We start from the raw sequence: 21,764 nt of genomic DNA on the forward strand, positions 1-21,764 counted from the left end.
AAAGGGACAAAGGTATATAATGTAAGTTCATTTTGCCTGAGTCTCTGCTGGCTCTCTCCATTCAGCATTTATATTACTCCTGCCCTGGCGGGGTAGGATCTGTGGTAAGTATAACAGCTTCTTCTTTGAGTATAGTAGGGAATTAGAAAATAACAGAAACATCCAATTTAATTTTAATAATTTTTGACATATTTATTTACGTATTTATACTGTCCTAATAAATGTGCCAAACTATGCACACTACCTTTGAAGGTTTGTAAAGAGAAATACACTTTTAGTATAAAACTTGGTGATACTAAAAAAAGAATATTATATAACACTATCTGTTTTTTCTTTAAATATACCATACATTTGTGGAGATTTAAAAGCACCTTTATTTTTGTTGAGGCCTAGGGAGACTACTTTGTTCTTTGAAATTAGGATGTGCATAAATTTAGTACTAGTAATAAAAATAGGAATCTTAAGAAGTTGTATAAATGCAGGAAATGTTCTCCACACGTGTATTATTCTTTGTGATTTCAAAATTTCAGTTTCTTATCTGTTGTTCTGCCTAAATCTAATATTTATTGCTGATTGTTGAATCAGATGCTTAAGTATTGGTGGATTTATGTTAATGATGTGTGTAGTATGTTAAAGATGTTAACATATACAAATAACATTTGGATTCTTTTTTTCATTTAAAGAACCCCATGGAGAGTTTTTTTGTGGAAAAGTTAAAATTTTCAAGTAAAAACTCCAAGTGAGGTTTTTGTTTCTTGGTTACTTTGATATTACTAACACTATAGTTTACAGAAAACTGAAGCCTGAATTTTCTCCATATGGTAATTAAAACATGTAAGATATTTGTTCTTGGGTTTCTGTTCTGTGCCTGAATGAATAAACAGCCTCCCTCAGCAGCAGTTTGTGGATTCTTGGAAAGTGTCCAGACAGACAGCTTTTGATCAGGGGGTTAGAATCCCAGACCCTTCATTCAAACACATTTGAAGCAAGGGCTTCAGCATGGCATGTTTGGGATGTGGGATCATAGCAGTGAACAGGGGCTGTTGATTTATCTTTTTGTTGAACCTTTGTTGACTATGAACTGCCAGGAGAAATAGATTTTTTTTGGATTTCTAATTCTGTCATTCATGAAAAGATAATTTTCCTCAGTATTTTATTATAATTTTCAAACTTATTAGCAGAATTTAAAGAATTTTACACTTAACACCTCTATACCCATCACTTAGATTCTGCTGTCAACTTTTTTTCTACAGCTTTACTGAGGCATAATTTTCATATCATAGTATTCACAAATTTTAAGTTATACTTTTAGTAAATTTGGCTGTTTATCACCATAGCCTAATTTTAAAAGACTTAATTACTTGAAAAAGTTCCTTTGTGCTTATTTTCCACTTCTACCCCTCAGCCTCAGCTTCAGGCAAGTATTACTTTCTCTTGCTATATTATTTCATATTTAATTTTCTAGAAATTTCTTAAAAATGAGATTGTAATAATACATGTCTTTTGTATCTGGCTTCTTGCATTAAATGTGAGGCTTTAAGATTTATTCATGTTTTTTTTTTAATGTCAGTAGTTTTTTTTTTTTTTTTTTGGCAAGTCATTTTCTAAAATCTTTTTGTTTTGAAATAACTATAGATTTATAGGAAGTTGCAAAGATAATAGAGAAGTCCAGATACTTTTCACCCAGTTTCCCCCAGTAGTTGAACCTTGTATAGGAAAATAAGCATTTCTTTATAGTATATACTTCAATTTCTTTAAAAAAAAAATGACTCCCTGAAAATATAGTATTATGACAGTTTAGTCTTAGTTTAACTTTTCTTAGATTCACTAAAAGCTGCAGGCCAATTATCACTGAAGAACATAGACAAAAAAATCTTCAACAAGATACTAGCTAAGCAAATTCAATAATACTTTAAAAGAATCATACACCAGGATCAGTTTGGATTTACCCCAAGGAGGCAAGGATTTTTCAGTATCTACAAGTCAATCAGTGTGATACACCACATTAACAAATTGAAGAATAAAAACCATATGATCATCTCAGTGGATGCAAAAAAAAGCTTTTGATGAAATTCAGTATCCATTTATGAAAATGCTCTCTGGAAAGTGGGCATAGACAGACTCTGCTGCTGCTGCTAAGTTGCTTCAGTCATGTCCGACTCTATGCGACCCCATAGACGGCAGCCCACCAGGCTCTGCCGTCCCTGGGATTCTCCAGGCAAGAACACTGGAGTGGGTTGCCATTTCCTTCTCCACCTCAACATAATAAAGATCATATGTGAGAAACCCATAGATAACAGCATACTCAGTGGTGCAAAACTGAAGGCATTTCCTCTAAGATCAGGAAGAGACAAAGATGCCCACTATTACCATTTTTATTCATCACAGTATTGAAGCCCTAGTCATAGCAATCAAACCAGAAAAAGAAATAAAAGGACTGTAAATTGGAAAGAAGTAAGACTGTCACTGTTTGCAGATGACATAATACTATACATAGAATATCCTAAGGATATCACTAGAAAACCGCTAGAGCTCATCAGTGAATTTAGCAAAGTTGCAGAGTACAAAACTAATACACAGAAATCTGTTGCATTTCCAAACACTAACTATGAGCTATCAGGAAAAGAAATTAAGGAAATAATCCCATTTACCATTGTTTCAGAAAGAATAAGATGCCTAGAAATAAATGCACCTTAGGAGGGGAAAAGACCTGTACTCTGAAAACTATAACACAGTGATGAAAAAAATTGAAGATTACGCAAGTGGATGGAAATACATTGTGTTCTTGGATTAGAAGAATTAATATTGCTAAAATGAACAACTGCCCAAGGCAATCTACAGATTGAATGCAGTGCATTTCAAAATACCAATGCTATTTTTCACAGAACTAGAGCAAGTAATTTAAAAATTTGTGTAAAAACATGAAAGACCTTGAATAGAAGAAACAGTCTTAAGAAAAGAGCTGGAGGAATCATGCTCCCTGACATCAAACTATGCTACAAAGCTATAGTAATCAAAACAATATGGTACTGGTACAAAAACAGATGCTTAGATCAATGGAATGGAATAGCGAGCCCAGAAATAAACCCATGCACTTAAGTTCAATTAATCTATGACAAAGGAAGCAAGAATATACAATAAAGTCAGTCTCTTCAATAAGTGGTTCTGGGGAAACAAGACAGTTACATGCAAAAGAATGGAGTTAGAATGTTCTCTAACACCATATACAAAACTAAACTAAAAGTGGATTAAAGAAAGAGTTAAATGTGAGACCAGAAATCATAAAATTTCTAGATGCAAACCTAGTTAGAACACTCTTTGACTTATATTGCAGTAACTTTTTTGTATCCTTCTTCTAAAATAATAGAAACAAAAGCAAAAGTAAATAAATGGGACCTAATTATACTTAAAAGCTTTTGCACAGCAAAGGAAACCATCAGCAAAACAAAAAGACAACCTGCTTAATGGGAAAAATATTTGCAAATGATATGACCAATGAAGGACTAATATCAAAAATTATATATATAAACAGCTCATACAACTCAGCATAAAAAAATACCTGATGAAAAAATTGGCCAAACACCTGAATAGACCTTTCTCCAAAGAGTACATGTAGTGGTCAACAAATGCACTAAAAGATGTTCAGCACCCCTAATCATTCCGTTCAGTTCAGTTCAGTTGCTCAGTCGTGTCCGACTCTTTGCGACCCCATGAATCGCAGCACGCCAGGCCTCCCTGTCCATCACCAACTCCCGGAGTTCACTCAGACTCACGTCCATCAAGTCAGTGATGCTATCAGCCATCTCATCCTCTGTCGTCCCCTTCTCCTCCTGCCCCCAATCCCTCCCAGCTTCAGAGTCTTTTCCAGTGAGTCACCTCTTTGCATGAGGTGGCCAAAGTACAGGAGTTTCAGCTTTAGCATCAATCCTTCCAAAGAAATCCCAGGCTGATCTCCTTCAGAATGGACTGGTTGGATCTCCTTGCAGTCCAAGGGACTCTCAAGAGTCTTCTCCAACACCACAGTTCAAAAGCATCAATTCTTCGGCGCTCAGCTTTCTTCACAGTCCAACCCTCACATCCATACAGGAAAATGCAAATGAAAACTACAGTGTGATAATCAGCTCACACTTATCAGAATGGCTATCATCAAAAAGAGCACAAATAACCAATGTTGATGAGGATATAGAGAAAAGAGAATCCTCATGCATTGTTGGTAGGAATGTAAATTGATACAGCCACTGTGGAAAACAGTATGGAGAATCTTCAAAAAATTGAAAACAATTATCAGATGATCCAGCAATTTCTCTTCTGAGTGTATATCCAAAGAAAATAGAAAATACTAATTCAAAAAATACATGCACCCCAGTGTTCATAACAGCATTATTTACAGTTGCCAACTTATGAAAGCAACGTAAGTGTCCATCAACAGATGAATGGATAAAACAGATATGTATATAAATCACTTCTTTTTTATCCATTCACCTGTACACACACACGTATACACACATACACCTACACACACAGTGGGATACTTCTCAACCATTAAAAACGAATGAAATTTTGCCATTTGCAGTAACATGAGTGGACTTGGAGGATATTATGCTAAATGAAATAAATAAAAGATAAATACTATATTGTGTCACCTATATGTGGAATCTAAAAAATACAGCAAACTAGTGAGTATAAAAAAAATGAAGCAGAGTGACAGATTTAGAGATCTAGTAGTTACTAGTGGGAACAGGGAAGAGGAGAGGAGCAATATAGGGGTAGAGGATGAAAAGGTGCAAGCTATTATGTGTAAAATATGCTACAAAGCATAATATAGGAACTATATCCAGTATTTTATAATAACTGTAAATCAAGTATAATCTTAAAAAATTATGAATCACTATTTTGTACTCCTGTAGCTTATATAAGATGATACATTATTACTTCAATAAAAATAAGTTTTAAAATATATAGAAATCTTTTTTCTGTAAGCTGACAGTGGCTACTTAGAAATGTATGGGTGTGTGTGTTTGGAGAAGAGATTCTATTTTTTAATAACTATGTGTTAGTCACTCAGTCATGTCTGACTCTTTGTGACCCCATGGACTGTTGCCTGCTAGGTTCCTCTGTCCATGGGATTCTCCAGGCAAGAGTACTGGAGTGGGTTGCCATTTCCTTCTCCAGGGGCTCTTTCCAACCCAGGGATCAAACCCGGGTCTCCTGCGTTGCGTGCAGATTCTTTACCATCTGAGTCATCAGGGAAGCTATAAAAATACTTAAAAATAACTCTACCAAGAAATGTGTAAGATATTCATAAATATTTGTCAAACAGATGAAAACTATATAACTTTTTTTTTTTTTTAATGGGCTTTGCTGTGGCTCAGTGGTGAAGAATCCACCTGCCAGTGCAGGAGATGCGAGTTTGATCCTTGGGTCGGGAAGATCCCCTGGAGTAGGAAATGGCAACCCACTCCAGTATTCTTGCATGGGTAATCCCATGGACAGAGAAGCTTTGGTGTGGGCTACAGTCACCAGGGTTGCAAAAGTCAGACATTGCCAGAGTCCAGCCCCAGTGGATCCAGGGAATTCGAAGGTGGGGACGGCGTCGGCATCTTTGGAAAAATACATATTTAATTACAGATATAGAGAGAGATTAGAAACGGATAGTGTAGTAGGAGATAGTGTAGTGGAGAAAAGGAGGCTGAATCCAGATGGGAATTCAGCCAGAGAAACGGGAGCAAGAAGGAAGCGAAATGGGGGAATCAGTCTTTCCGGAAACTGATCCGATTTCTTTATTTTTGGGTTTGCTTATATACCTTTTGTTACACATAGGGATGAATACAGAGTCACGGGGGGGTCAGCAGTCCTGACCTTTATCAAAATCAGGTGCTTCACATAAAAAGGTCTTAGGGATTTTATGATCCTTTCTTTCTGATAACCAAAAAAACTTATTTCTTCCGAAGTTGTCTTTTCTTAAACCAGGCACCACCCTCCAGATAAAGTTACATTCCTATAGGGTGAGGGTGTAGTGAGTTACAATCAAGAAAGGAATTTATTTAACCCAGGGTTAACATGATTAATCTTAAAGGTTAATACTTATTTCTCCTATATGCGTAAAGGTTAATACTTACTTCTTCCTATATGCTAGTTATATTCATTATAAGGGTAGGGAACATGGAGATTTAGCAGCAAACATCAGCCCAACAAATGAAAATCCTCTCACCAATGCTCCCCTTAAGATCTGTTTAGTCTTAAGATAGTGATAAAGTTACATTTTTACATAACAAGGACACAGCGATTTATGACAAAGCACAGTGATCTATTACAAAAGAGAAAATCCATTAACTCAAAAAGTCTAGTATTGCTAACATCAAAAACTACTATATTTCCTTTTCTATATTCCAAATACATTGATTAATATATTCCCAGGTGCCTAAGGATATGGAGGCCTGGCGGCAATCATTGACTCAACAAGAAGAAAAAGCCCTGTGCTAATTAAGACTCTCAAAATACTCCAAAACTCTCTGTGCTATTTATGGTTGAGAGGTAGTAAACAATCATGTTCGTAGTGGCAGCAGAATGGATAATCCTGTCACACAAGCTAGTCTGTCAGCAGAAGGTTTGACCTGAAACATCCTTGTCCCACCCAGAGCAGGGAATTAGCAGCAATTATTGACATAACAAATGAAAAACCCTTCACCAATATAATTCCTAACCAACCCACTATACTAATAATTTCTAACTCCCCAAAAGAATTTGCCTTTAGTAAGTCTAAAACATCTCGTGCCTCTCAGATTGGGAGGCTGTAAACAATCACATGTGGCTGGACGAACCTATACAGGTGGGCTAGATAACCTTCAGAGGAGTCCCATAAGTTGAAACACTCTTGTCACGCCCAGGAATTTTTATTGCCTTGGAGCTGCACGTTTACTCCTTCTCCGAGAGAAACGGTTATGGGGGAGAGCCCCCGTAAAGTCAGAGGTGTAGGTGAGAGCATAAAACAGACTCTGGTTTTGGGGTTAGATGCTCGGGAACAGGGGGTTTCCTGAGGCTTGATCACGCCTTTGCGTATGCCAAGCCTCCTTCCTCATGACCTTTGCCATGGGCGGAGTTACAACATATAACTTTCTAGACTTTTAAATTCCTAACAAATTGATAGAAACCATGTTTCTGGATGGGATGATTGTTTTGTAAATAAACTAAAAATGTGAGGCAGGATCTGTATTCTGTGACATAGCTCTAGTATATCAGAGAACTTAGGCTACAGGAAGTGTCTAGGGGAAAAAGCAGAAAGGGACAATGGAACCAACAGAATTAAGAATATTTAATAATACTTAACCAGTGTTAGGGTGGAAGGACTGTTTATGCTAGAAAGTATGACCTAAAGTTAAAAAATTAAAGCTTTTGTGTCAATAAACACTACTGTAAAAGTTTAACCTAAACTGGGAAAATGTATTTGAAATTTAACGAGAGATCTTTCAAGACCACCTGAAAAGAAAACAAACCCAAGTCAAAAAATAAAAGCAAGTGAAGAATAATGAAATTAATTTTCAATAGATAAAACAAAATGACTGAAAAACATGAAAAATAATCTCAATTTTTTGAATTCAAGGGCTGTATGATGACGTAGTAGTGAGAGTCTATTGTCCAGCTGTCTGGTAAAAGTTTGTTGAAAGGATAATTCTCCACTTTGCAAGGAATGTGGTAAAATAGGCATATCTCATATTCACGCACAGCTAACAGGAATGGAGATGGTCTGGGCAGTGTAATTGCAGGTCTTTAAGATATTCACAATTCGGTAACCTCAGTGGAAATTTTTTGTTTATTTTCATCTTTTTTTTTAAGTTAAAAGTTCCAAGTTCTTAAAATGCAGTGCAGCTAATTCTGTGCATTCTTGTGCTCTTTCAGGCATACACCAGCCAGTTTGTATCTCTTGTGATGTTTGCTCTTATGATGTGTGATGACAGGATCTCCATGCAGGAGAGACGCAAAGAGATCATGCTTGGATTGAAGCGGCTGCCCGGTATGAAGACCCTTAGACACACAGTAGTTATTGTCTGAGGGAGTGGGGGATGGGTGAAGCTATGGCTTGTACCTATCTAGTTAGTAGTATCTCTTTACTTTTTGTACCTGTTCATTTAAAAACCCCGCACTGATAGCACAGAAGATTAGAAACATTGGTGTTTTACCGGTTGTTACCCATATGGGCTGGAAGAAGCACAAGCTAGAATCAAGATTGCTGGGAGAAATATCAATAACCTCAGATATGCTGCTGCTGCTGCTGCTGCTAAGTCGCTTCAGTCATGTCCGACTCTGTGCGACCCCATAGACAGCACCCCACCAGGCTCCCCTGTCCCTGGGATTCTCCAGGCAAGAACACTGGAATGGGTTGCCATTTCCTTCTCCAGTGCATGAAGAGGAACTAAAAAGCCTCTTGATGAAAGTGAAAGAGGAGAGTGAAAATGTTGGCTTAAAGGTCAACATTCAGAAAACTTAGATTATGGCATCTGGTCCCATCACTTCATAGGAAATAGATGGGGAAACAATGGAAACAGTGTCAGACTTTATTTTTGGGGGCTCCAAAATCACTGCAGATGGTGGTTGCAGCTATGAAATTAAAAGACGCTTACTCCTTGGAAGAAAAGTTATGACCAACCTAGATAGCATATTGAAAAGCAGAGACGTTACTTTGCCAACAAAGGTCCGTCTAGTCAAGGCTATGGTTTTTCCTGTGGTCATGTATGGATGTGAGAGTTGGACTGTGAAGAAGGCTGAGTGCCAAAGAATTGATGCTTTTGAACTGTGGTGTTGGAGAAGACTCTTGAGAGTCCCTTGGACTGCAAGGAGAGCCAACCAGTCCATTCTAAAGGAGATCAGACCTGGGTGTTCTTTGGAAGGAGTGATGCTAAAGCTGAAACTCCAGTACTTTCGGCACCTCATGCAAAAAGTTGTCATTGGAAAAGACTCTGATGCTGGGAGGGATTGGGGGCAGTAGGAGAAGGGGATGACAGAGGATGAGATGGTGGATGGCATCACCAACTTGATGGACGTGAGTCTGGGTGAACTTTGGGAGTTGGTGATGGACAGGGAGGCCTGGCATGCTGCAATTCATGGGGTCGCAAAGTCGGACACGACTGAACGACTGAACTGACCATATGTTAGTATTATATTGTTTGGTATATTGTCCTTTTTTCATAGATTTTGCTAACATTACTTCTTAACAGATTTGATTAAGGAAGTTTTGAGCATGGATGATGAAATTCAGAAACTGGCAACAGAACTTTATCACCAGAAGTCAGTCTTGATAATGGGCCGTGGCTATCATTATGCTACTTGTCTTGAAGGGGCCCTGGTAAGTCTTCTCATTTCCAGTTGTAGTCTGTTGACTCATAAACCTGGCAGATAGTCATATTTTCAGATTGAATGAAATAGGTGGAACTTTTACAAAAGTGCCTTTATATTTACGCATTCTGATTTGTTTACCTTGAGAAAGTATAACAGAATACTTAATTCAGAAATTGAAAATCAAGGAAGTACACTTCAGCATGAGAACTTGGGTTTAGAAAGTAACTTGGGTTAATGTTTTGTCCACATGTGAATAAAAAAAACAATATATTCTCTAGGTGTGAGATTTGAGGTGAAATATGAAACAATTAGGAAAACTGTTACAAAGAAACATGAGTACACTTGTGATAGTCTAAAATCTTCAAAAAGTCCTTTTGGAGTTCTAAAACTCCCAGTTACTTGTTGACATTATAGAAATAATGATCAGTAAACATATTAGTTCTATTTGTACTTCACAGATCCTTTAATACTGTCTGAAAAATAAGACAGGGATTTCCAACAGCAGATATCTTGTGTAATATTTATTTAAGAATGGGTTTTTGAAAAACAGACTGAAGACTAATCTAGTTCTTTCCTCTTAGAAAATCAAAGAAATCACTTACATGCACTCTGAAGGTATCCTTGCTGGTGAGTTGAAACATGGCCCTCTGGCTTTGGTGGATAAGTTGATGCCTGTCATCATGATCATCATGAGAGATCACACCTACGCCAAGTGTCAGAATGCTCTACAGCAAGTGGTTGCTAGGCAGGTAAGTCAGGGGTTACTGTGAGGACACAGGCTGCACATGCAAGGGATCTTGGTTGCATAATTATGAGAATCATCCTGAAACCATCCCATCCCTCCCCCCACCCACCCAGGTCTGTGGAAAAATTGTCTTCCACAAAACTAGTCCATGGTGCCAAAAAGATTGGGAACCACTGCCACAGAGCTTCAATTTCCTTGACTTATGCATGAGACTTACCACATGGGATTGTGAGTTTAAATAAGCCTATACCAGTGTGGAAAATTCTTAAAGAGATGGGAATACAGACCACCTGACCTGCCTCTTGAGAAATCTGTATGCAGGTCAGGAAGCAACAGTTAGAACTGGACATGGAACAACAGACTGGTTCCAAATCGGGAAAGGAGTACGTCAAGGCTGTACATTGTCACCCTGCTTATTTAACTTATATGCAGAGTACATCATGAGAAATGCTGGGCTGGATGAAGCATAAGCTGGAATCAAGATTGCCGGGAGAAATGTCAAATAACTTCAGATATGCAGATGACACTACCCTTATGGCAGAAAGTGAAGAAGAACTAAAGAGCCTCTTGATGAAAGTGAAAGAGGAGAGTGAAAAAGTTGGCCTAAAGCTCAACATTCAGAAAACTAAGATCATGGCATCCAGTCCCATCACTTCATGGCAGATAGATGGGAAAACAGTGACGGACTATTTTTGAGGGGTTCCAAAATCACTGCAGATGGTGACTGCAGCCATGAAATTAAAAGATGCTTGCTCCTTGGAAGAAAAGTTATGACCAACCTAGACAGCATATTAAAAAGGAGAGGCATTACTTTGCCAACAAAGGTCCATCTAGTCAAGGCTATGGTTTTTGCAGTAGTCATTTATGGATTTGAAATATATAGATTTATGGATTTGAAATATAAAGAAATCTTCAGTGCTAAAGCATTGATGCTTTTGAACTGTGGTTTTGGAGAAGTCTCTTGAGAGTCCCTTGGACTGCAAGGAGATCCAACCAGTCCATCTAAAGGAAATCTGTCCTGAATATTCATTGGAAGGACTGATGTTGAAGCTGAAACTCCAATACTTTGGCCACCTGGTGTGAAGAACTGACTCATTTGAAAAGACCCTGATGCTGGGAAAGATTGAAGGCGGGAGGAGAGGGGACCGACAGAGGATGAGATGGTTGGATGGTGTCACTGACTCAATGGACATGAGTCTGAGTAAACTCTGGGAGTTGATGATGGACAGAGAGGCCTGGCCTGCTGCAGTCCATGGGGTCGCAAAGAGTCAGACACAACTGAGCGACTGAACTGAAGTCAGTGAGGCCACATTGAATTGTGCAGTGCAAAACGTGCATGTTCACATGTTACAGCCCTGCCTTTGCTTAACCAGTGATCGTGCATGTGATCTCTTTCCCAGGGACGGCCCGTGGTGATCTGTGACAAGGAAGACACTGAGACCATTAAGAACACAAAAAGAACAATCAAGGTGCCCCACTCAGTGGACTGCCTGCAGGGCATTCTCAGCGTGATCCCCTTACAGCTGCTGGCCTTCCACCTGGCTGTCCTGAGAGGTTATGATGTAAGTGTCGGACCACTGCGGAAATTTAGATAGTTTCCTTCCAAGTTTTTAGCAATAGAATTTAGTAATTCCATCATACAGACATCTGTCACCTGTTGTAGTTCCATGGCCCAGTTTTGTCGGTTGCATCCTGACATTTTCACACCCATCGAACCTGAAAGAATCTTCGACATTAGCTCCATCAGTGGAGATTACCTCCTTGGGGACTCTCCACCTGTTTTCTTTCTGTGTTTCTCAGTGGGGTAGCTATTGGAAATTCTTTGGGACTTCCTCACACATTGAAGGACTCTCAGCATTCCTGGTCCCTCATTCATTGTGACAACTACAGTGACAATCAAAACATTCTAGTCTTAACAGTCTCTGTGGCAGTCACTATTCTTTTTCTATTAGGAGGACTGCATCACTGCCTCTGAGCTTTAATCTTGAGGGTTCAATTGTACTTTCCGTTCCACATTTTCTGAGGGAAGAAAAATGGATTAATCTGTATTTAAAAAATTTTAATATAGATTCAAGTCAAAAAGGCTCCTTCTGCTCAACTTTTGGTTAAACTAAAGAATCTATTCCAAAGTCATATACAGCTAAAAATTTACTAAAATGTACCCTTCTGTTGTAGTTTGTATAAAAAAATAAATACACAGACAGTGAATGCTGAAAAACAAAAACATGCCACTCTTACACATTTCTAGTGTCCCGGGAGAGGGATACCAGCTTATAAAGGACCACAGGAGTTTTCCATGTGCTGAACTGGCTGCTTTGGAATTCTTGTTCTGAATTGATTTCGGGTCGTTTTAAGACGCATTATATCACCATATTTCTAATCGAATTCTTTGTAGTCTCCAGTAAAGATGGTTAATGAACAAGCCGTTTTCTAGTCTTAGGGGGTTGCTTTGGTTCTTTATTTGGCTGTACCAGCTCTTAGTTGTGGCATGCGGGATCTTTAGTTGCAGCATGTGAACTCTCAGTTGGCTTGCAGGATCTAGTTCCCCGAGCAGGGATCGAACCCAGGCCCCCTACATTGGGAGTGCAGAGTCTTAGCCCCTGGACCACCAGGACAGTTCCTGTTTTTATGTTTGTATAAGCAAAAATAATTTGCGGATAGCAACCGCCACCCCGGTTAGTATCATCTCTCAAATCTTACTCCTTTATTTTGCAGGTTGATTTCCCTCGGAATCTTGCCAAATCTGTAACCGTAGAATAAGGAGCATCTGAAACTGGGCGATTAAGCAACACAAGACACCTTTTGTATTTAAAACTTGATTTAAGATATCACCCCTTTAAGCCTTTTTTAGTAAATCCTTATTTATATATCAGTTATAATTATTCCATTCAATTTGTGATTTTTGTGAAATTACCTCATATTTTTCCATTGATTTGTGGGGGAGTTTGAATAGTGGAATCTATGTTGGTATCAGTATCAGATTTAGCTCTCATTTTCTTTAAAGGATGCTGAATGTTGGATTTTGGGACCCTCCACTTCAAACTGAAAGGATTGTATGTTATTAAAATAATTGGCATTTGTTTCAGCATACATTCATATTTCATTCAGGCTAATGAAAGTGTGTTTAATTGGAAAGTGTGTTTAATTGGAATATTTAATGCCAGTGACCGTGTACTTGGATATTTCATTAAGGTTTTGCTAAGTTATAAAGAGAAAATGCCGTGATTATTTTGAAATTTATTGTTTTGTTTTTAAATCAGTCTATGAAACTTAAAAACTGAAAACTTCTTCATGGGATTTCTATTTTCTTAGTCTCTCAGATTTATTGCCTGTTATCTGTAGATCAAGGTTTCTTAGGAAGCTAAGAAGTATAGTAGTGCATTGGTTTTATCCAGCCCTTAACAGAGAATGCTTACGCAATTTCATAGCACAGACTTTAAATCTGAGCTGCTTTGAACAGCTGACAATACGATTTTAAATTTGAAGATGGGATACAGATAAGTTGGATATCCTACTTCTTGTTTTTTTTTTTAATCTCTTAAAAGTGGTTTGGTTTCCTTGTATCTGTAGTTTCTTTTAAAAAATTACTGCTGAAGGACATTCTGTCTTGTTCTTTGAAATCACCACAGAGAGTTGCGATCAAATATGTCAAATCAATACTGATGTTCAGAATTCTCTTCAGTTTTGTCCCAGAGAATTCCTTACAGTTAATTTTAACTTCCCTTTACTGCTTTGTTGAATCAAACCCTAGTACCTTCATGCCAATTTGGAAACTCCGTGCAGTTGTTTGGAAGATTTGCAAGTCTTTTGACTAAAATTTGGCTAAACGTATATGATGGGCTAAAATTAGAAAAAGCTATCTGCTTTACACTGATATTAGTGAAGGATTATATAAAATTTTTATTATTACTTTTTAGGTATTTTTCTTTCTGAATATTCTGTGCTTTACCCTTGAAATATACTTAGGAATGAAGAAAATATAAGTATAAAAGTGATATTGAGGTGCCTTCAGCTGGCTAGTGTCAGAAATGGAAACTTAACAACTTAGATTAAAAAATTTAGAGTAGAACACTAGTTTGACACCCAAAAAGTTGTGAATAATAATTTCTTCATGGAGCTTTCTAGCAACATCTTGGGCATTACAGGGCAGTGTGTTTATGTTTTGGTTAAGTCCTTTTCCTTCAAAAGTTTTCATTTTTAAATTGCGAAGGTAAGATATTTAGCCTAATAAAGTTAGCTGAGCCTTTTCCGTTTTCTGTGTTTGAACTTCTGGTGGCTGTTGTATGAGAAGCATAGAATTCTGCCTTGTGTTAGCGTTAGAGAAAGAATTGGCATATTTTGAGGTAATTCAGAAAGACTGTTAGATTGAGACTACAAACCTGTTTTTAAAATAGGATTACTATTCATGTCATTATATAGCTGCTGCAGGTATACATTTATCTATTTCAATTGTTTGTAATATTATTTTGTGTAGGGCTGCTAGTTTTAGTATGTGTGTAGTGTCATCCTTAACTATGTTATTTTAGCATTTTTATGCACATGATTTGTATGGATTTGTAGCATTTCTGAAGTTCAGATTAGCTTTCTAAGTGAAACTGATATGTGAAGTCAGTCATTAGTTTCAGTCTGTTTCCTCTCCCTCTTTGTGTGTGTGTGTATGTGTGTGTGTGTGTCTTTCTCTCACTCTCAGACACACACACAGATACACTTCAAGCTAGGATAAGTTCTAAATCAAATCTCAAAAACCAGTAGTAAGAAAAAAGAAGTGGTATTTTCCAAACAAACATCGTTTTTCTTCCCTACCCCTTTTTCTTGCTCCCTATACTGTTTAATATAGTGATTTTTAGATGCTTTTATGAATTATGAACACAAAATACTGTAATGAGGCAAACTGCTTTTAAGTGTGGATGCTCAGATAAAACCAATGTAATAAGAAAATCATTTTTTGAGGAAGATATTCTACAGAAGGAGTCCTTCATATAAGAAATTCTTTCTTATAGTACATTTAAAATTTAAATTCACTTGTGTATAACTTAGTACTCTTTACCCAGGTCATGAATCCTTTTTAGGCCAAGGGTCATGTTAGCATCTAACACATGGCCCAGTAAATGATTGTTTCTTTGGCATCAGTCAACTTTTCTGTCTTTTTAAATCACCTGTGCTATGGGAATAAATAGTTGGAGGAAAGTTAATGTTAACTGTTTTTGGCTTGTTATAACTCTGTCAACAGCATATTATGTGAAAGTCACTGTGCCAGAAACTGAAAAACATGTCCTGTTTAAAGTCCACTTGTCTCCCAGTGTATTGACCGCTCCTGGAGACTAGATCATTGGAAGGTGCAGGGTGAGAGAGTGGAAAAATGGAGCTGAGCTTTTAAATGTTGGGAGTGAATTTGTTCATTTAAATGATGGTTCAGGTTTTGGTGTATATCATGTTTCTCAGAGGTGAAGTGCATTTTGCAGAGTTAACTGTTATCACAGGCTGTAAATCCATGTGTCTGTAGTACTGTAAGGAACAGCAGTTGTTAGATACAAGGTGAAAATAAGCATCACAACTAAAAGGGAACTGACAAAGGTGACATATAGGTGAGACTGTTGGTTAGAGAGCTAGTAAAGATTTTCTTTAAGGTTCTTAGAAAGATGTTTCTGAGATGATACTGTCTTAACCTTTTGAATACAGGTCTCTTGACCGGAGTTAATTATGAGGATGAGAGGAAAGGAACCCCTTTAGCTTCTTGGTTATATTCCTTTGACATATTTCTAGTAACTCTTGAAAGAGGGAAAGCTATCTGAAATGTTGACTTTAGCAAACATATTTTAAGAAGTCCTTTGGGGTCAGTTTCCTTTGTCTGTCTCTTTTTAACTAGGCTGTATACTATAGCAGTAAAAGGGAAGGACGAGGTTAATTATTATACGCTATAGCTTAAGTGATTTTTCTAAAGAGAACAATGTCATTGAAAATGTTTATTTAGAAAGAATTCACAGCTCACATTGAATTTATGAAGGCCAAAGAAATTAAAGGGAATGGTAAAGATAGAAAAAAGAAGTGTTATATCCACATATTTAATAGATTTTTTATATCAGAATACCAGGTAGTGTTTTACCTGTGAAAATGTAGTTCAGATTACTTTGTTTTCTTGTGTTAGAGCCTCAAGTTAAAAATTGTAACAATTAAATCATTTTTTCCCACAGTATTTAAAGATTGTTAATATGTCAGTGTTTCTCTAGCTTGACGAATTTAACTCTCTTTAGATCTGTGATGATAGCCAATAGGATGGATAATACTAGCTTTGAACTGATAGTATCCATGGTTAAAATAAAAATCATAGTTAACTAGAAAAACTGTCAAGTTATGCTATATTAACTTGTGAGTCTGTAATAACTTGATATCAATGTTATGGAAAATATGATAAATAATGGCTCATGAGAACTTTTTAAGAAATCTCAAATTACCTTTCTTACTATACTAGTTTTCAGAATGAACATAGAAATGATTCTGTTAGCCTTTTAAAACTGTTCTGCAGTAGAAATTTTTTTTTTTTTTTTGCTTAAATAAAACTTTTCATATTCGTTTAAGTTATATTTCTTTTGAGCTGGAAATTTTTAGAATCATCCTGGCTTTTTTTCAATTTTCTGTTCTTTAAGATGAATGTTTAGTTTACTGAGCCACTTAGTCATTTCTTCCTCATGTCTTCTCAGTCTAATGACTGTATTTCCGAACTGTGAATAAGTTACCCAAATCTTGCTGCGAATTACATTTTTAAGCAGTTTGCCAATATTTGAAGTATATACATGTTTGTCGTTGTGTTAAAGATTGTATTGTACTAAGATTGTAGCCGATGTTTAGTTGTCAGTAAACATTTTTGATGCTAAAAGTTTATTCATTACTGTTGCTTTTAAAAAGAAGAAATATTACATTTATATTCAAAAGTCATGTCTTCACTCCAACTTCCCAATTACTTTTAAAAGGATCATTAGATAAAACAAAGGCTCTACTTTTTCTGATGTTATGCTCTGTAAATATTATACTTAAGTCTTTTAGACTTGTTGTTTCTAGCACATTTACAGGGTATACAGTGATCGGCAACTGTAAGTTGTTGATAGTTGCAAAAGAAGGGTGTTTAGGATAGGTGAATAGTAAAATAGCATATACTCCAAATCTAAAGTTTCTGTCCTATCTGGCAGTCTATTAATTGCAGAACAAAGAGTCCTTTTACAGGATCCTTTTGTAAACAGCAAGCTAAAAATCTCTATCCCTAATGCTTACAGCACTTGCTGTGTTTTGCAGGAGACAGAGTTATGCCCAGCGTGGTTTGAATGAATGGATGTGCTGTGTTGCCTTTGCATAGAATTGAGCCCAATCTCTCATCTCTCTTTTGCTCTGTGTTGCTCTGCAGCAAAGCTCAGGGCTGCCACAACAGCATGAATCATTTTTTCCACAGGCCACATTATTTACATAAAATTTAGCCTTACTTCTAGTGAAAAGTTTTCTTTAAATCCTCTTCAGTTCACTATCAGTAAGTATTTACTGAGTACTTTTAAAGGCCAAGAAATAATTTCCCTAGAAATTAAGAGGCCACTTTTCATTGGAGTGGATTTAAGGAAAATAAATTCTTTAATTTTTTGGATGAGTGAAAGAAGTCTCTCTCATTATCTCTCATTAAGTTTCTCTCATTATCCATGGTTAAACTGTTCTATCTCATTTTCAAAAAATGATGTAGAAGCTTTATTAGCTAGCTTTAACAAGCATCCCAGAGATCAAAACTAATCTTGTAATAATAAAAGAAAAGTTGCCAGGTTATGGGTCATTTGACCAAACAAAATTTATTACTGTCTTTTTGGTTAGTATGTATACAGGAGATTATTCCCACAGTTGAAAAGACATGTTTGTGATCTTCGTATTAACATGATTCATTGACTAAAACACCAGAGTTCACACATGTATTTTTTCATAAAGAATGCTGTTAATGCAGCCAGATTTCCTTTTCCATATTTCAAAAAATATTTGAATATGGAGCATGGATATGTAATTGAAATATGGAATAAAAAGTGGAGCTTGTAAGCAATTGGAGAAGTGCTCTCTGGATAAAATTGTAACTATTTCCTTCCCATTCATTTATCCATCTGCCTTTATATATGTTTGTAAAAAGTAAAAAACTTTTACTGTTAGGAGGAAAGCAATTGGCATGGTTTCATATGTTTTTAATTGCTGTAGTATAGTGAGTATTGCATTATTTCCAACAATGCAAGTTAAGTTATATTGTGGAACTCACAGCAATTGTACACCCGGGGGATCTTTAGGGGTTAATTTTTGCCTCTGTCACTCAGCTTTGTATGTTTTGAAATGGAGATAAATACTATGTGGTCTTAGAAGGAAAATGGCTAGAATTCCCAAAGCTTGTAATATAAGTAAACACTCATTGAGAGTTCTAGATCCATTGTACCTAAAAGGCAAATGATCATGTGTTCTTAGCTAATGTATTCCTAATTTGTGAGACCCAAAGGTTGGTTTCCGTTAATTTTAGATTGTCATGCAGTAGCCAAGCTTCAAAGGCCTGGATCTGTCAGCATCTCTACAGTTTGTTTCTGCAAACAGCCCCCGTGAGGTGACACTGTTGTTGGCATTAGGACAAGTGTGGCCAACAGTCAAGGATGTTTTACTGTGGCAAGTTCAGTGTGAGATGGACTCATTAGAAAACTTTGTCTTCAAAGAACGCCCCACACTGGGATGGAAAATAGTCTGAGACAATAAAAACTTTGTTTCTAGGTAAGCAAAATTGCATTAAATTCAAGTTTCTTTCTGTGTTAGACTTGAATGTATCTAGCTAGTGTGATTTATGGGGGCTTTTGGTGGGGTTTTTTTTCCCCTATTTGCTTTGTGTGTAGAATTGTTCTGAAATATTGAGTATGTTTGCTTTGAATTTTATCTCTTTCTGTTTTGTATTCATTCTTTGAATAAAATTGTAAATCCAATATTGATTTTATTCTTAATTTACTTTTACTGCTGCTGTGGAAAAACCAAGGAACTGTGGGAGATCTTTGTAGGTTTTCTGTCTGAAGTTCTTGGTTATTAACTTGGAATCATGTGTTACTGAAGTTCAAAGCATTTCTTTCTTTGAAAGAAACAGTTTTAAAACTTATTCGTATAGATTCTCTTTTTGTGCTTTAAGTGACATAGAAAAATATACTGGTCTCTGAAAGCAGAATTGACTTTACTGGCACAACATTAACAATTTAAATACTTTGAGTTGTTATCTTGGCAGAAAAAACAGGTTTATATCAATTTATTTGCAAATTCCTGAGATTTCCCAAGATAGAGAAAAGTTAGCTGCCTTATGGAAATACAGAATAAAAACTGGAGATTGTAAACAATTGGAGAAGTGCTCTCTGCATAGAACTGTAATTATTTCTTTCCCATTCATTTATCAGTCTGCCTTTGTATATGTTTATATTAGTTAAACATTGGTCTCTTTAGGGTCATGTTCTGAAGTTAATGGTTCTCAACTTGTTTGGGCTTAATATGCTGAAACAAAGTAGGGGCTGCTCTGAGAATGTTGATAGTCACCCTATCAGAAGATGGAGCTGATTTTTAATGTTAATATTTTTAAAATTAAAGATCTATAATGGCTTAGTTTGTGCTCAAATAGGATGCCTGAAAATTGGATCATTATTTAAACGGATAATCTCTTCACAAAATTTAACAGCCAACTGTTGCTTTCCTTGTCCATCTTACCTTTATGTTGTCCAGTGTACTGGGTACACCAGATACACAGATCATATGAGAAGGACCTAAGGATAAATGGGCTTCCCTTATAGCTCAGTTGGTAAAGAATCTGCCTGCAATGCAGGAGACCCGAGTTCGATTCCTGGGTTGGGAAGATCCCCTGGAGAAGGAAATGGCAATCCACTCCAGCATTCTTGCCTGGAAAATCCCATGGACAGAAGAGCCTGGCAGGCTACAGTCCGTGGAGTCGCAAGAGTCGGACATGACTTAACAGCTGAACCACCACCAAGGATAGATGAGCTCAGCATAAACAAGATATATCTCTGTGCCTGAGCCCATGACTGCCATAGTAGTTGGGTAGAAAAATACTGGCTGACCTAAGTTATACTCTAAATAGCATGTTCCCTCTTATTTTTTCTTTCAGTGCCTTTGCTTGCTGAGTTAGAGTTTGGTCAAGAAATCATAAATCAGTACTGGCATTTCCAGTAAGAAAGGATTTAATATGAGAATTGGGTTTACACAGGCATTAGGTCTGAGAAATGCAGATCAAGGAGGAAGCAAATCTGCAGGAATTGCAGCTGAGATAACCAGCTGTCCGTAGCACTGGGGTGAGTTCTCAGAAAGATGCTTGGAAGATATTGACAAGTCCCACATTAGCTGTTTGATGCTCACTAGTCTGTTTGCAGTTGCCACTGGAGAATATTATTTGTCCTTTTCTTTTTCCTCCCAAATTGTGTTCAAATGATTCTCACTGGAGAAATCGAATGGGATATCTGTGTACAAGTATCCAGTAGGAGGGAGAATTTAGAAGGGTGGGTATAGTATATATAGAATATTCAACAGATGTTGTCCCTCACAGTTCACCCTTTGGAATACATGGCATCTTTACTTACCCTTGTATCCATATTTAAGTTTCCAGAAAATAAAAAGAATATCATGATTCTGCCTGATACGCAGCAACTATCCCTGTTGAAATAAAGATGTTCTCAACTTCTTCCGAAGAAGAGATACATTTCGTGAATTTCTCTATCCATCTCTGTGTGATGTTTGTTCTTTATCCTTAAAAACAATCCCCCTTGATATAAAAGTCTTATATAGTCTTAAGTGGAATAATTGGAAGGAGAAAATTTGATTAATTATATAAATATATATATATGTATCAAGGAAAAACAAAACATTGCTACTAAGTCCGTTACTTGTACAAAAGTCCATAGGTTTTATTATATAAATACATGCATGCAGATGCCTACTTATAAATACATACATTTTCTCTTTCATTACCTGTTTTGTGCTTCCTTAGTTCTCACCCAGCACTCAGGTAGTTGTGATATTTGCCAGAACCTTTTGCGTCTCTCCTTAAACCTCTTCCTCCCACCCATTCTTGTACTTAAGCTGGGGGCCTATATATATGTGAAAAAGATTAACAGCAAGAATTTCTGACAATATGGTAGACTAGATGACCTGAGGAACTTTCTGGGACAAATTTTAATGCTGTTTAAAAATGCAAAAAAATCTACATTTACTTTATATAGCTTAATGTGAGTTGTTAAGAAAAAATGGAATTCTAAGACACAAAAAGTAAGACAACAAATACTGAAGCTGATAGTTATACTAAGAGAGGGGCCATTGGTTAATATCTTGCTGAGTAGATCATTCAGTTTTAATGGGTCGCATATGGGAGATAGGAAACTAAGCCATGGGTTGGAGAAAGGTGGGAAGTCAACCAAAATGGAAAATGACATGCTTGGCAAAAGAGTAAATTAGGAAATAAAATTGTCAGAGTTATTGTGAAGAAAATGTAGGCCTCAACTGAGGGTTGTGGGTGAGAGAGAAATCTGCCATGAGAATCCCATGGGAATTCCTTACCACAGCTAATCTCCACATAGGCTTTGTGTAGAAGTTTGCCATACCTGTATGTCCTAAAAAGCCTCAAACTGAGTTTCTTTCATGGTGATTCTGAGTT

At 36.8% G+C, this 21,764-nt stretch overlaps 1 protein-coding gene across 2 annotated transcripts in view; it reads left to right on the forward strand.

The window, feature by feature from the left end:
* GFPT1 (glutamine--fructose-6-phosphate transaminase 1) overlaps nucleotides 1–19,050 on the forward strand; it is a 65,001-nt gene extending 45,951 nt beyond the window's left edge. For both annotated transcript variants that reach the window (XM_060412023.1, XM_015094292.3), the window contains 5 exons: nucleotides 7,897–8,011; nucleotides 9,213–9,340; nucleotides 9,915–10,082; nucleotides 11,479–11,640; nucleotides 12,794–19,050. In XM_060412023.1, coding sequence (XP_060268006.1) covers nucleotides 7,897–8,011; nucleotides 9,213–9,340; nucleotides 9,915–10,082; nucleotides 11,479–11,640; nucleotides 12,794–12,838 — 618 coding nt within the window. In that variant the 3' untranslated portion in view covers nucleotides 12,839–19,050. The remainder of the gene's footprint in view (nucleotides 1–7,896; nucleotides 8,012–9,212; nucleotides 9,341–9,914; nucleotides 10,083–11,478; nucleotides 11,641–12,793) is intronic.
* The last annotated feature ends 2,714 nt before the right edge of the window (nucleotides 19,051–21,764 follow it).

The sequence above is a fragment of the Ovis aries genome, chromosome 3 (genome assembly GCF_016772045.2).
Source record: "Ovis aries strain OAR_USU_Benz2616 breed Rambouillet chromosome 3, ARS-UI_Ramb_v3.0, whole genome shotgun sequence".
In the NCBI taxonomy this organism is placed as follows: Eukaryota; Metazoa; Chordata; class Mammalia; order Artiodactyla; family Bovidae; genus Ovis; species Ovis aries.